We start from the raw sequence: 17,204 nt of genomic DNA, 5'->3' as shown, positions 1-17,204 counted from the left end.
TCTCATTTCTTTTCTCATTTCCAAAAACACATAGAACTGATAGACTCATAATTGAGACCGTTGCTTTGAGGCTCATCCATTTTTTCACCATGACAGACTGGTACAGTGTCCACAAATTACCACGGACACAGCTTCAATCTGCCCGTCAGTCTCCGGCTCCTATCTACCCTCACTCGTAAACAGCACGCCAAGATACTTGAACTCCTACACTTGAGGTAGCCACTTCCTCCCCACCTGCAGAGGTAATAGCCCACCATTTCCATGGCATCAGATCTACATGTGCTCATCATACTGTACATCTGATCCACTTTCCACTTTGCTGCAAACTGCTCCATTGTATGCTGAAAATCAAAACCAGATGAAGCCAGCAGGACCAAACCATCTTCAGAAAGCAGGATCCTTGGGTCACCAAACTTGACACAATCCAGCCCTGGACTCCACCTTGAGATCCTGTCCATGAAGATCAAGAAACAGAATCTGGGACAAGACGCAGTCCAACATGCACTGGACACATGCAGTAAACTATCATCAATTAAATGTGAGCCAAATTATGGCTGCATAGGCCTGAAGTTGGAGGAGGAAACACTTCAATAATTTTACCGTAACCCTACTTTGACCTTGTAGTAAGTAAACTTGTATTAATCCTAAAGTGATTATAGACATGATGTAGGGTTGAATATTGACCGTGCAGATTAACGTCAAACACAAGTTTCTCCCACATCACTGTGTCAGTCTGAAGGGGCTTTCCACAATAGACTTTATGTTGCTCTCCATATCTGGAGCAATTTCCCAGAGTATTGATTACCAAGATATTATATCAAGCAAGAAGTGACTATTGATTTGCGGCCAAGTCAGTTAGACTTCTGCTGCCAAGATGCATTGAGGACCTTCTTGACACAAACGCAATAACCTGTTTGACTATTTATACCGGGAAAACCAGCGGTGCAATTAATAACGTTAATGACAGTCCTCTTCCATTTAGTTGTGCTAGTGAGCCAGTACAAACTGAACCAGCGCCCTGGAAGCAGCAAGCACGTTACTAGATTGGCAAAGTTGGTCCGTCAACACTTTGGTTTCAGACTGAAAGATCAAGCTATTGAATCTACAGCTCTGAAATGGCAGTATTTCTTCCTATGAGAAAAGAGCTGAAGTCACAATTGGTCCTCTGAATGCGAAGAGTTCTGGCATCCATTTCCAATTAAAAGCCTTTGTTTCAAAGTAAAAGCCTTCTAGGGTTTCATGCCATTCATTTCATGTGGTTTTGTTCAAAGTCAAATGAGGCATAAATGTCAATTTAACAATTTCTAACCAGGTAATTTAACGAATCTTTTAATAAAAAATATCTGAAATAAACTATTTGTTTAAGCAGAGTATTTTCATATATTGTTGAACATGTGTTGTTTGAGCATGTATTACACCTCTCACTAATCAAACAAGGAAAACCAATCCCAATCCTATCCCTCAATCTACTCATCAGCGTTGCGACGAAGACATGAACTGACTGCTTGGCATGTTAATTACTCTCAATTATCTTGCTCACCTTTTCAAGCTATTCATCTGTCAGCTCAAGCTCTGTGAGGGTAATACTCTTTCAGTCATGGGGAGAGATGAGGGAGAAGGCAGCCTTTTGTTTATCCGCTCATTAAATTAAAAACCAAGACGGTGGTTTGTAATGTTTGTTCAGAATCAGGGACAGAGAGAAAAAAAAAAAAACACTGGATGGGGGTCTATACTGGCTGCTAAAAGATGGACCACCTACAGTTTGTAACCTAAAATAAAATAACATTATAGAGGCTGATAAGTAGCATTTAGACAGTGCAGTAAAGCAGGTAATCCAGCAGCTACAGCTTCTGGAACATTTACGTCTGACATTATGCCTTGTTCAGGTAGCCAGATCAAACTCTCTACTAAAAAATTATAACACATTAATTTAGAGACAGCACACCTCAGACCTGGCTTCAGAGAGCTGCAGTATGCATGATAACTGAGCAATCTTCATCTACTGACAAGGGTCCTATAATTTGATCAAAACAGTGGTGGAATCGTTTTGTCAACTATTATTATTTCTAAGGTCTAAAATAAACTTCAGCTGAGCTCTACAAAATGTAGAGACATCTCAGAAAAACAGTATGCACATGCTAAGGTAGGCCACTGACAAGTTAATGAGAAATGGGAATACTTCCGTTCACTCTGTACTTGACAACAAAAACACAATTATCATGAAATGTGCTCTGACTGTAACAGTTGCCTAACAACCTCTTACTCTCAATTTCTTTCTCAAATCTGGTCTCAAACTGATGCATGTGCAAACACAGCTGCCTCTGCTCCTCCTGGTGATCCATGCCCACCATTTAATATCAGTTCCATTAAGCCTGTGGAGCTGTGGGAATTATCCCGTCATATCTGCATCGACAAGACAAGTGAAAGCCCACTAAAAAAATCCCAGTGAAGATGATGCAATGATGGCTGGATGGATCTTAACATTTGTAAATGTGTGCTCTGAGAGGGAATGAAGAAAGAACTAGTGCAATAGTAACGGAAGGACTGTGAAGTACATATGAGGATGAGGACCTGTCTTCTTAGCCCACCATACCAATTTTCTTTGAGCTACTGGTGAACTATTCTAATTTATGATTTAGTGATATATTAATGGTTTGTTCCTGTTGGGGCAAGCATCAGCTCACTGTGACGTCACCCATTGGTTTGTGAACTGTCATTTTGAAACCTGAAGTCTGGCATCTGGTTTTTTTTGGAGCACGAAGTGACCATATTTGGATCTGACCAAAAACCCAAGGACACAACGCCCGGCCTCCTATACCGGAAACCTGACTGCACTCCAGGCATATTAATCAAAGCTGGCATTCCCCAAACATACCTCTCTTTGAGACATAATATCGAATTAAATATAGAAGTATTTTCAGAAGGACCATTAGAATACTGATCAGAAAAAGCCAATTTAGTAAATGACACTATAATGAATAATGGAAAAAAAATATATTGACTTTGTATTTCATGAGGAAGTTGAGACTTTTTAAAATGGGAGTCATTTGGCACCAGAGGTTTTTTGGAGATAGCCCCCAAGGGGGCACCCCTTACTGGTATTGACCTTTAAGGCACTTCCATTTTCAGACCGGAACGATGTGAATTTTTACACAGTCTACGGTTGGAGGCCCTTACCTTAAACTATTATTACTACCTGGTCTGGGTGTTTTTGTCCACTTTGCAGTTTTCCTCTGTCATGTTCCTCCCACCTCCTGTGCATCCCGGCCCTGCTGTGGCCTCCCGTTGTGATGCAGGCCTGGTTATTCCTGGCTCTCTCAAGACGCTGGTCATACTGTGCTGTCCTCTACATCTCTTGACCCTGCTGATTTGGAGACATGCTAGCCCACGACTCTCAGCCTAATTGCCACTCTAGGTTGGCAATGACTGGCTCTTTTCTGTCTGGCCGTAAAATGCCTTTCCCCACTTCTTCTGTCGATGTTGTGTATCCTCAGTATAATTCTTCCAGTTATCATGAGATCCTGGTCATGGACAGTTAAGAATACTATAGAATAGCACTGCTGCCTCCGTACACGGTGCACAGGTTCAGATTATGTATTGTCTGACACAGGATATGTTTAATGTATTTTTTTTTTGTTTTCAATATGTGGCCAAGGTTTTTTTCAGTTAAACATTAACTCATCAGTGTGCGAGCAGCATAACAATTAAAGTTCAACTTTACTAAATAGATACAAATCTCTCCTAAATTTTATGATTTGCATAGCTTATAATACACACAGCTGGGTTTCATGTAAACACACGACGTGATACTGGATGGATGACTTCTGTCGTATGTAAATAACACATTCATGCACACAAACACAGTGTTTATAAAGTGCAACAATACCTTAATGCTATTCAGCACATGCACCAACAGTACAAACCAGCAGCTCACAATCTACATGCGATACATGCGTAGGATATTAACATCATGCAGAACACACAAGAAGCATTCTCTCTGCTGAGGTTTCATGTGTAAAACTTAACAGCCTTGACACTACACAAGAGAGAAGGAAAAACAGCACAGATGCACAACAGCAGCACGCATGTTAGGGTTACAAAACACAAGCCTTCGCAGACTTGTATACACGTAACTACTCTAATATCATCACCCACGTAAACTCCCAAAAAGATGGATAATTAGTTGTTGGCATGCCCCAAATTCACCCGTGAGAATTAGGTTTTTCAACTTGCTCTTTGAAATGAGGGATATCTAGCAGATGCATTTTCTGTGTGGGGGATCTGCCAATATTTAACAGACTTCCGGAAAAAAAAGCCAAAACAAATATAGTCGCAGCATAAACAAGTATTTAAAAACGACCCAGAGACAAATTAGCTATGGTTTCTCCTCATTTACCTGTAAATAATAAGCACAGCAGGTCATACACAGATGCATCATCAAGAACTAACTGACCTTTAATTATATCACGTATGAGACAAGAAGTGCGCCCTGCTATTGAGGCGCACATTGGCACATTGGTTAAAATGTCACAATAGCGTGCAGCTCCCAGGTGTGAAAGTGCAGCTGGAGGAGTGTGAAGTAAGGTGTTGCCAAAAAGGACATCTGAATACACCTAAAGCAAATGTCCTCTGGTTCAGAAGTTGTAACATCTTCTAACCTCACAACAGCAGCTCACAATTAAATGATTTATAAATCATTTCAAGTGAGCTGTACGATTACAGCCTTCTCCTGCACTCCTGGAAACGTCCTACACCAAAATGGATAAATAGGCCAACCATTTCCCGATCTGTTGATGGTCTTTGCTTATGATTTTCTACCTTGAGAAGTACAACAAATGTTTACAAATGTCAAATTTCTCACACATTGGGGGATCTAGAAATACGTTATTCAGGGATCCCTGCAGGCTTAGGAGTTGAGGCGTTGGCCATGAACTGCATCGTCCGTGCTTCTTGTTCAGCTGCAGACCTTCACCATACGTCATTCCACATCTCTCTCTCCCCTTATTTCCATTCATCTCTCTTCTGTCAGCTCCACAATAACAGCTTAAAAAACAAAAACAAAATGTTTATAAAACAAGCAGGTCCTACAGCTGCTAAAGGCAATAGTTAAAATAGTAGTTTACAAGTAGATTTAGGATCTCTAGTGTCACATAGTGCAAGTACTGAATCATTCGGACATGTATTGGTCGGAGCAGTTCTCAGTGGATGATCTCCAGACGTAAATATGTCGCAACAAAATGGGAGCTTGAAAGATGTAGTCTGGCTTTGCTTTTGCTATTTACCCGCTTCTGTTATTGCCTGTCTACTGTGTACAAGCTTAATCATAACCTTGGGACCAGGTCAGCTAGGTCTAGTTGGAAATGGATTACAGGGCCCGGACCTAATCAAACAGTACTTCTGGAGTTACTGTACGTGTGCACTGACTCACTCTGGATTAAATCCTGCTGAAGCCATTTCTCCCGTGTCCTTCCCCTATGATGTCTCTCCTACCAGCTACAAAAGACAAATAAAAAGATGAGTGCATGGACTCGCTCTTTTTGAAGAAAAAAAAATTATAATCAACAAAACGTTTTTGAAAAAAAAAAAAAAAAAAAGCATATCCAGATGGAAACTGAATGGAAGCACCACCAGGCTTTTATCTGTGCCTAAACAGCTCTCCAAACAAGATTTTATTCTACACAGTAGTAATTATATATTATGACAGTGTCCCCATTTACTGGGTGGATGTGCAGTATAGTGCATTATTCTAAGCAAGCTAATTGGCTGGGATGCATTCTGGGTGAGAAATTACTGAATGTGCAATTACTCCAGTTAATATCCAGAAGGTTTATTGTGCATGCAAACCCCACCGTGCCACCCACATCGACACCACACACACTTTTAGTGCAATCAAAGAGGACACATTATAGAGAGCTCAATTACAATCTCAAAGTAGGTCAGTGGAACCAATTCCTGCTCCATAATGTTACCAATTAAATGCTTGTAAAAATCAAACTTGACAGTCAGAGGTAGAGGTATTTTCTCACGTGCTGCGGGGCCGAGTGTGCTGGTGCCTCTCCACTAACAGCTCTGCTAATGGATCGATGCATTTCCACATTTAAACATGCAGTGGAGGCCAACAGATCGATAGACCCCGAGTTTTGGATGGAACGAGCGGTGTGGACAAACAACGTTACACAGTTCAGCCATCCGCTGCGGGAATAGCAGTGAGACAGAGAAGCAGGCGAAGGCTGAAGATGTGGCGGGCTTGTGAGAGGAGCTCAAGGAGTTTAAGGCACGCACAGATGCGAGCAGGAAGTAATGGAGAGTATTGGGACATCTATAGGGTGAAGAATCAGAGCTACACAAGAGAGATAAATAAAAAAAAAAAAGGTCACACGAGGAAGGGAGAGAAATGAGAAAAACAGAGAATGCCAACGGGGAAAGGAAATGCACCTGCCGGCGAGACCATCAGCAGATTGATTTTTGTGTTTGTTCACAAAGCAGGACACACCGCTGGCTTGGACCTGTAACTATACCAGGAGTCCCTGTGCCACCTCTCTGACCTGGGAAGAGTTCATATTGAACCACATCTACATTTTAGCTCATGATCTGCATACATTCTCAGCTCAACGAGCTCTTTTGTCGGACCCGTTTCTGCTGCTTAAAAAAAAAAAATACAAACAGCCATATCTCTTTGGCATGCAGTGTCTGTCATTCATTCAGCGATAAGAGCCTATCATCTGAAATGCACATTTAGCTGCCGTCACTCAGGTCCAAAAACAGCTTAACAGAAAAGCTGCTGGTCAGTGCAATGACGGAAATCAAGTTGCCAAGCCGAGTGACAGTCAGATGTTTTGACAGCTCTCTAAATTTGGTAAAATAGGAGCTCAATTCTCGTGCAAAAACAGACAATTCAGCTCAGTCATGCCGGGGTCCAAGAGGTCTAACCGGACAAGCAAGGCGGCTGTGGATGACCTTTATAATCAAACCACTGACAAAGACATGACCCCAACATGTCTAATGTAAAACATTGGCAAGTATGCTGATGGACAGCTATCTCTTAAAGTAAGCTAATAGCCCAAATCAAACCTAAAATAACAGCTCACGTGTCATATAACCTGCAGGAGAACCATTTAAATGACATTAAATTGTCACACTTGGACCTAAAATACCTTCAAATCAGTATTCGAGAGTTAAGAAAATATGTTAAAGCCAAGACTTGCACTATATTTGCCAGAATGGATACACACCAACAGGATAGCATGACTTAAAAAAAAAGGGTTCTGAGGTTCGAGAGGATGCAACTTGCTGGTTGGTGATTAAAGAAAGGGGAAACACACTGGCTTTAACGCCTGATGTTTGACTTAACGATGACAAGAGCTAAACAAAGACAAACAAAAACCAACAAAAACCAATGCATCTTAAAAAAAATTAAAAAAAAAACCAGTTTCATTCAGTACTATCCTTCGCAATGTCGCTTTCAGGATGAACCCAAAACACAAAATGAAATTTTTAAAAGTGAATTCGATGCCGTGAAAATGAAAAGCTTCCTGGATTACCTTGGGTCTCTTCGCAGCTCATTCACACGTGGGGACAAAGGGAATCCCGAAGCCTTCTGCGCGTTGTTTTCGGACGAAGGAGAGCAGCTGTCACCACATCAACAACAACAACAAAAAGAACCGTCTTTTATTCCGTGTCACAGTGTTTTCGCCATCCTCGACTGGGATGCGTCCACTCCACGTCTCTCTCCACCAAGCAGGGTGATCCACACTCTTCGGTCGACTCTTTTTTTTTCTTCTTCTTCTTTTTTTTTTTATATGATCAAAGGTTTTCTGCTTGTTCACTTTTTTTTTTTTTCCGAGATTAAAAACAAAATTGGAACAGAACCGTCGCGTCAATCAAACTGATTGTCTTTGGTCCCGGTTGCACATCGTGTTACCATTCACATGCTCGCGCCTCGGACCGAGGTGCCATATGTTTTCGGAGGAGATGGGCTGGAAGCTTTCGCATATGAAGAAGTGCATCTGAAAGTCTGTGCTCCCCTCCGACCATCCCTGCTGCTGCTGCTGCTCCTGCTGCTGCTCCTCCTCCTCCTCCTCCTCCCCTCCCCCTCCCCTCCCTCCAACTCAGCAGATGAGGAGTGTGGACCAATTGAGAGGCAGAAGGAAAGAGAGAGAGGCAATCAGAGCATGTCAGTCTGGTGTGGGACCAGAGAGCTGTCAATTACACAGTGAACAGAGTCATTCATTGAGGCTTTAGTCGTGTGTTCACGCTCGTCTTGTTGCAAAGGCAGGAACAGGTTGTTGTTTTTTTAAAGTTGTTTACTGTGTAAGATTACAGGCACGGTGTGGCACAAAACCAGACGGCAAAGCAGAGAGTATCGTCAAATTGTCCGAAGAACAGGCAAGAAAAAACACAGCACGCTTTAGCCAGGAGTGGAAGTGAAGAACAGATATATATGTACACAGGATCTGATTGGGAAAGTTACCGTGCGTTCAAATATCCATTCTACCACATTTATATCTCATTGATCTCCCAAAAATTGTGAAATGTAGGATGCCAAAAAGCACCAGGATGTGCTATTACATCCAGTTGTGTTTCGCAGCATGCAAACCAGCATGCAACTCTGGCTGTTCTGACCCACATAGAGTCCTCAGGTTCTCAGTCAAATCCACACACCTTCCCAGCTCAACCCAAATATGGTGGCTTCTGGCTCCAAAAAAAAAAAAGAAAAGAAGATGGCAAGGGCCAAAATGCAAGACCGGAGGCTTCAAATTGTTCACAAACAAACGAGTGGGTTGCCATTTGGTAGAGACAAACAACCAATCTATTCAGAGCACTTGTGGACTTATTCACATAAGAATTAGTGCCATTCCTCCCTACAGCACTCTTGCATGGAATTACACTTTAACGCTATTATGTGAAGTGTTCGTAAGTTTTGTGTCTCCCGAATCCGCCTGTTGTCTTATGAGCAAAGTGTACTCTTTGATGCAGTTTGCCCTTAAGATAGATCAGCGTCCTGGTTTCATTCTTTGTGCTAAGCAAGGCTAATCATGTCCACCTCTCTGTACTGAAAACAAATGAGATGAACGAGTCACTGAAGCATTAAACTCCACAAGAAACAATCTCTTTTTGTGCCTTTGATAAACGACATCAAATAATTAACTGGTTCAGAGTAATGTCCGCTCCGTGATTGCACCAATTTGTTCTTTGACATATATTCAATATTGTGGTAGGAACAAGGACTTGTACATGTTTGTGTTACAAGAACTGAAAGTCCATTCAAATGACTTAAGTTACTGTTTCCATCACTGGAAGCCATGTAAAATGCATTTACACTCTCCTCAACTAAAATCAACCGCAACTTACAGCTTCTGACTGCATGCAAATGTGTACACAACACATCTGTGAAGCTGGAGTAGATCTCAGGGTTGTGAGCACATAAAGTGAAGATTATTTTCTCTCTCCTTCACCCCCGTTGTTTCACAGCTTGATTAGTACCACCAGCATATTAACTTCTCAGAGCTCAGTGAATTCCCACAACCTATACTATACTTTTTTTTTTATACAACAGATGACTTTTGAAGAGATTCCCATGATGCAGTAAATAATCTGTGCTTTAGTGCTGCACTGCACCAGTCAACAAGATGAAGAATAATGTGGAAAAAAAAAAAAGGCATTATTACTCTCCAGTGAGTTCATACTGGATGTTGTGTTATGGATGTCGGTTCTCATCTTCAGGAAGTCCTGCATAATAAATCTGTGGCTAAACTGTGTGTCTACACACTGAATGTGTGCATCAGTGTGTCACCGGGTCATTTTTGTTTGCAATTACTCCAGAGTATGATATGTCCAGTCTGTCCCTGATCATTAAGCCCTGTGAGACTCTAATGCTGTGCAGTGATTTCTGAGTTACGGAATTAGCAACACACCGAACATACATGTAATAGAGATTATTAAAAATAAAAAAAATTAAAAAAACCAGATGACTTCTATTGTCAAAATCATGTAGTTTGTGTAATTTGTCTTCTATAATCCATTGTAGCTCACATCTGACCTGCATAGAACAAAGAAGTCGCAGTGATGCTTTTCCTGCAGCTTTTTCATGAAAGCGGCTAAACTCATATTGTCAGAATACACCGGAAATAATCAAAATGAGGATAAAGAACGGGGGGGGGGGGGGGGAGGGTGTAACAATACTTAACTCTTGCTCCTCCAACCCCACAAAAGAAAAAAAATCTCTTTCTTATCTGCAGTGGGCAAAAATACAAGTGATCACAACAAATCAGCCTTTCAGCTTTCATCATGTAATGAATTTGTACATTAATCTAGACACGAGAGTTGTGTGTCATTTCAATCCATCAGAACAGACAGCTTTCAGCAACACAAAGCTTCTCTGAGATATGAAAATATTAGATTCTGGGTTTCCACGTTTTTCACCGCACTCTTCAGCCTTCGTGAGTTCAGCTCAGAGACATGAGTAGCTGTGCAATAACATTTCTATCTGATATATTAGTGCTCATTACGGCACTTGCTTTTGTCTTTACCTCCCTCAGAAAGACCTTTCCTTTCCTTTTTTGTAAATCCCCTCTCTCAATGCCGCCACAAAGCATGTCTAATCTCCTCAAGTGACCGCGAGGGCAGGCTTCCGCTGAAACGAGGATTTGGAGGGAAGCTGCAGTCTATTGACAACAAATGACATTTACTCATTTCCGGCAAACACATCATTGACCCATTGCAACCGCTTGTGTCAAGTATCAAGCTTTTTTTTTTTTTTTTTAAATTTGGGACGGACGAGGATCACACGTGGAAATGCTTAGCATTGAGGCAGAGTTGTGTAAATAAAGTATTTAAGCCTTAGCATTGTGAGGAATGAGGTGGTAAGATGTTACAAGGAGGAGAGACCCACTTCTAAATTCTTCCTCTATCGTGCCGCCAAATACAGGACCGTTTGGAGTGTGTGTGTGTAATGGTGCATCTGCTGCACTGTTGCTTGTCATTATTGTCTATGTTTCTTTCCAGACCTCATAAACATATTGAAGAGAGAGAGAGTCGCAAATCCCATCTTTAAGTCACTGTTCAGCAATCTAAAAGGGTCGGATGTTTCTGCAGTAATATTCAAAGGAGCACCCGAATACTGTCTGCCTCAATCTGTGCACCAGTTATTAGTCTGAGGGGGCTATTTGAGGTTTCAGATCAGAACATTTTATTCAGTCACAGAAGAACAATTCAGAAACTTATGAATAAGTTAAATTTTCTAGTGTGTAAAGCTAAAGGGAGTAAAACAATTTTTTTATTTTGCTGGAATTCATAGAAATATTGACTCAGTTTATATAAATTCTATTTAACCATGTCCAAATATTTTCACTCCTTTTCATAGTATATCTCCTTAGGAAGTGTGTACGGAGATATTTTTTGATCTGACTGATACCTTTCTCTCACAGAATTGACCATTTAAGAATGGGGATGGGATCTTCCTGTGCCAGGAGGGCATCCCTGCCATGACATTGACAGAGCTGAATAAGCTGTTGTCAGTGAATTGATAAGAAAGAACAAGTCTTTGTATCAATATGAAAAACATTAAGATAAACATTGAGCAAACTTGTAATAGCATTTATTGCTTAGAGCAAAGTAACACCCCCACAAAAAAAGCATGAACACTTAAACCAGGATGACTAATGAAGTGAAGCAATAAGGAAGTTGTAGCCTGAATATCAGACTCATAATTTTTTCAGCTTTCAATACTGAATATTCAAAAACGTTATTTTGAAAGTTCTCTTTGATTATTGGAACACTTTTACATTTGGGGAAATTGCTCGTTTACTATTTGGCGAGAGTTAATGTAGATAAAAAAAATATTGCAACCGGTCTCAAGTCAAACTGGCAGGGAATTAGCTTAGCTTAGCATAAAGAATAGAAAGAGGGACAACTTTTCACTAGACATAGCCAAACTTTCACTAATCTGCCTCTCATTTACACGAATTAACATAATGTGTCCTCTTCTTTCAACTGTTCACAAAAATAAATGTAAAAATAAATAGCAGACCTCAAAAACTGACATTTCAGGAAGTCACTGCATCTGGATGTGGTTACAGCACATCTCTATAAAACCACAAACTGTTGTTTTGACATGTTTGGTTTGGTTTCTTCGTACAGATTAAACCAGTTTGATTGTGGCTGGCGTATTTTATAACTTTGGCTAACTTTCCAGTCCAAATGATTTCCAGTCTTTATGCTAAGATAATCACCTGCAAGTTCTAGTTTAACATTTAGCATACGGATATGACAGTTGTCATCTACTCATCTAACTCATGGAAGGAAAGAGAATAAGGACACAGCATATTCCAAAACTCTGAACCTATTCCATTATATAAACATGCCCCTATAACCCTTGAAACAAATTGGATATCAGTTCCTGTGAGAATTAATTTTTGAATGAAATTAAGTCAGCATTACTGACAGACATATGTATAACTATTTAGAGGTATTGTGAAAAAGAAATGAACCAAAGTAAAATATCTGCTTGAAGCCAATGAACCCGAGGTGTGTTTGGTCTATCTTTTTAGTAGGCAGAAACCCAGAGGGATTGTAATCTTTCTTCTTTTCTATCTCAGCCTCTGGGCACTGTTGTAATAAAATACAACACACACACACACACACACACACACACACACACACACACACACACACACACACACACACACACACACACACACACATTCCTTTCTGCGTCTCCACACACAGCTGCACACACAAAGCTATTTAAACCACTTGCTTCCTGCTGGCTCAGGCTTTACACACATTCACACATTGTATAGTCGGTCTGAGTCTGTCCCATCCAGTTCACCGTAATAGATTAGAGGAGCAGGGAGAGTGTGAACGTGTGATTACCCTTTCCTTTGTGGAGCCAGGGATTGTAAACACACACGCACACACACACACACACACACACACACACACACACACACACACACACACACACACACACACACACACACACACACACACACTGATAGTCAACATCACCTCCACAGCGAAGATACTCATCTTCAAAGAATAAAGTCATACACTGGATATATATCTACACAGGCAACAAGCAGGGATGTAAGCATAACCTCTATGTTACAACAGAATGAGATGAGTTGAATTTAGTTAGGTCTATTTGTATTCTCAAACTCAGCGACATTTTATTTTCAGCCAAAGAGGGAAGAAAAGGATTACGATGAATTGAAAATGGAACAAAACAGAAGTGAATGCAAATCAATTCAGTCACTACCACTGCATCTCAGTGGATTGATTGAATTTCATATTCAGACTCCCCCAAGCTGAGTTTCACTGTAATCTCTCTTTAATTCTTAATACACAAAGCAGACCTCAAGGCCATATAAACTCTGATACAGACATCAAAATACTACCACTACTGTAATACAGTACACAACTTTTTTTTTTTTATTATTTTCTCCCACACTAATCTAATTTCGGTGACGTAATCTAGCTCCTCTCGGTGTGAAATGTTGGCACTGGACACCAAGACAGACGAGAATGGGACTCCTCCATATTGAAGAGAGATGATGCCTCCGTGCATGACAAATTGTATTTGTTCAAGCTATGACATGGTGCATTTTGTACCTCTAATTGGACTCACTGTCTTTTCTTTGTTTGTTTATTCCCCCTCGACCCATTTCCTCCAACCCACAAATCCCAAGTAATTAATGATGAGTGTGTGATATGTGTACATCTTAGAGTGTGGTTAGCAAATTAACAAGATGAGTGTGTGTATGTCTGTGTGTTGTATGTGGATGGACTTGTGTTGAAGGTGAACAAATGGGAAGACTTCCAGGAGTGTGTGTGTGTGTGTGTGTGTGTGTGTGTGTGTGTGTGTGTGTGTGTGTGTGTGTGTGTGTGTGTGTGTGTGTGTGTGTGTGTGTGTGTGTGTGTGTGTGTGTGTGTGTGTGTTTTTTTTTTTCAACAGGGGGATTTACTACTTAAGTAACACAAGTGTGATTAGGATTCATTGCCATCTGGTAGTCTGAGGGTGTGCTGAGACACATGCACATGAGCATGCACTTACACGCACACACACACACACACACACACACACACACACACACACACACACACACACACACACACACACACACACACACACACACACACACACACACACACACACACACACACACACACACACACATACATGGGGCTACACACATGCAAACAGACACACACATAAATACCACCATGTAATAAATAATACAGAAAAAGACAACAAATGTTCTTCACTGTCTTCATATCAGGCAACCAGCCACAGATAACATACTATAAATATGTTTTACTGCTGATTGCAGTGCAAGTCTGGTTTAATTCTCCCATGAAAATCATACTCTGCCTATTTCTCCCATGAAAATCATACTCTGCCTATTTCTCTTATTCTTACACACACACTGCTGATTTACTTTCAAAGTTTCTCACACTTGCATTAGATGCTGCCTTTTTTTTTTCCCCCAGTGGGAAAAATATTCACCATCTGTTGTGTCAGGTGAGAATAGAACATCATGTCTGTGAGGAAAATGGGATGTTTCCAGGCAACACGTTTAACCCTGCCTACATTTAACTTGAAGAGTATTTCTCTCCTCAGAAAAATCTTCTGTTTTCTTACACACAAAAACAACTTCATCATTTTATTCATGTGCGTAGCACTTACATAAGATGAGTGTGACCTTGAAATTACTGAGCCAGGCAGATGCATCAAGTTCAGCGGTGAGCTGCTGCGGTAGGTGAGCGCTGTGTTTGTTTATAGCCATAATTCCTGCTCTGTGTGTCTAATGGCTCCATATTTTAACGTGAGGAAGGTCAAGGAACTCGAGAAATGATCACTTCTATTGGCAATAATCAGAGGTAACAATCGTGCCCCTATCTGGCAAATTTGTTATATTTTTCTTCCTCCATATTTGTCCTCTCAGATAAATAATATAAAACACCCATTTATTGTAACACTGGAGTTTTGGTTCAGAGTTGACCTTTACCCTTTCCTGGCCATGTATTCACTGACAGCACCACTGCCTCTTCACTCCATAAAATATATTTCTCACATATCTTGACCTATTAATATTGCAGTCTAGGACCTTTTTAACAGCAGACCGACCACAAAGTCTCGCTGGAATAGTGCTGGAAAAAACAAAATATCTTCTTCTTTGAAGGTCTTACATCATCAAATGGAAAATTTTATCAAACTTACCTCTACTTTTCTGGCAGATTGGATGACTAGGCAAAACTAAGATTCATGGGACATGGTGTGGGAATTTCATGTCACAACTGAACATTATTAATTCAGTTATAATAAGAGAATCGCTGCATAATTGTCCTTTTAATATTTAATAAAACACAGTAAATATACCCAAAAGGGAAATAATACAAAGTGTACTGTATTTTTCTTTGTTTATTTTCTTTTACTTCGGCATTCAAACGTTCTGTAAAATTTTACTTTTAAATTCAAAATGTTTGTGTCTATTTGTATTTCATTTCTTTTCATTTTTATTTAAAGACATTTTAAATTCAACAAAATCTTTTTTTTCTACAAAACTGCTTTACATGACACATTCCTTCTAAATTGAATTTTGTCCTCTGTTGGAACACTGAGCAATTACTTTGCAATTCATTATTCAGACTAAGCACAATATAATATTACCCCTCAGGACCTTTGTCTTAAATATGTGTCTGAACAGGTCTAAATTTTGTTGTGAAGAGTTTATAGTTGTACTGGATAACAAGCTTCACCCTGGGATTGTATATAAAAGTGGACATAGCTCCTGGGTTTGAAAAGTGATGCCAATGTGGAAGTGCCTTTAACTGCAATACCACTGACTGCCACTAGAGGTAGGCTCCAAAAAGTCTCTGGCTCCATAGACTCCCATTAAACTTCTCTCATGAAATACAAAGTCAATAATTTTTTTTTCCCACCAGTTATCAAGGTGTTGTTCTTTAAAGTCCCTCCTTCTTATTAGCTTTCTGGCAGTTCATCTGAAAATAATCCTGTCATTAATTAGATATTAGGTTTCAAAAAGCAGCATTTTTGGTGCCAGTGCTGTTTGATTAACAGGCCTGTGGGGCATTCATGTTTTTTCTATACGTGGGCTCAGATTGAGTCAGTTCCACCGCTCGCTTCTCCCTATTTCACCCAAATATAGTCACTTCTGGCTTCACAGTCGCAAGATGGCAGCAGCCAAAATCTGAATTTGAGGCTTCATAACGGCAGTTCACACACCATGGGTGACATCATTGTTGGTTGCCGCTTGGTTTCACCGTTTTATAGGTGGCTTAAAACTTTGTAGCTGTGTTTGCTTCAGGCAAATCAAATAATTTTCTATTTTGTGCACATTAATGTTTTAAGTAAACACAATTTTCCCTCTTATCTTCTTGTGCCTCACTTATATGGTCCCTCATACTTACTGTACAAGCTATTAAATAATTCAACAACCGCAATTGAGTAATCAAAGTTGTAAAGTAGTCAGGCTCCTCGCATGTAATAAACTGTGGCTGAGATCACTGCAGGTTTTCAAACTGCTGCAGATGACGACACTTCATTTGGAATTGACATGATTTATCCTGTTAACAGATCAGACACTGTGTGGACATCAGTGTCACATATTGCACACACTCGTACACATACGAATGAACACACGAAATATAACTAATATTTCACGGACTCTCGTTTAGAAAGCTTCTGCTACTCACTTCCCTCTGTGAGCGAGGCGTGTAGAGAGGCTTTGCCTACACACTGCGCGAATCTCATGCTCCTCTTTGTGAGTTTAACCTGTCAGTCCTCACAGCATGATCTCCAGACATGACTCACCAGTATAACCCTGCAGGTGGAGATAAACACACACACACACAGATACACGAGCAACTGCAGTCACAACCACTGACATGCATGGAGGTTATTGAAGAAAACGCGGAGGAACAGATCATTCCTTTTCGTTAAGGCTGAGCACATGAACTTTTTTTCACAGAGACAAAAGACATGCACATGTTTTCAAAGACATGTTTGCGAGCAGGCACATATTCAAAGAAAAATAGAAGCAAAAAGCTAAATATAAATTTGCTTCTAATAGAAATAAACAAATGTATTTTCTGCTCAGTTGAGCAAACTAATGTAACAGCTCTCTAACAAATTCTACCTCAATGAAACTAAAACCTAATAAACTTTCCAAAGGTGGTAGGCC

General features: G+C 40.3%; 1 protein-coding gene across 1 annotated transcript in view; it reads right to left on the bottom strand.

The window, feature by feature from the left end:
• Positions 1-8,029, bottom strand: part of pde4ba (phosphodiesterase 4B, cAMP-specific a) — a 164,965-nt gene extending 156,936 nt beyond the window's left edge. Inside the window, exon 1 of the mRNA XM_069723401.1 lies at positions 7,542-8,029. Within this exon, the coding sequence (XP_069579502.1) occupies positions 7,542-7,563 (22 nt within the window). The 5' untranslated portion in view covers positions 7,564-8,029. The remainder of the gene's footprint in view (positions 1-7,541) is intronic.
• Positions 8,030-17,204: the final 9,175 nt, after the last annotated feature.

The sequence above is a fragment of the Brachyistius frenatus genome, unplaced genomic scaffold (assembly GCF_029030835.1).
Source record: "Brachyistius frenatus isolate BFR_SWC_R1_liver_20210118 unplaced genomic scaffold, ASM2903083v1 Contig_326, whole genome shotgun sequence".
Taxonomy (NCBI): Eukaryota; Metazoa; Chordata; class Actinopteri; family Embiotocidae; genus Brachyistius; species Brachyistius frenatus.
This window is presented reverse-complemented; position numbering and strand designations above follow the sequence as displayed.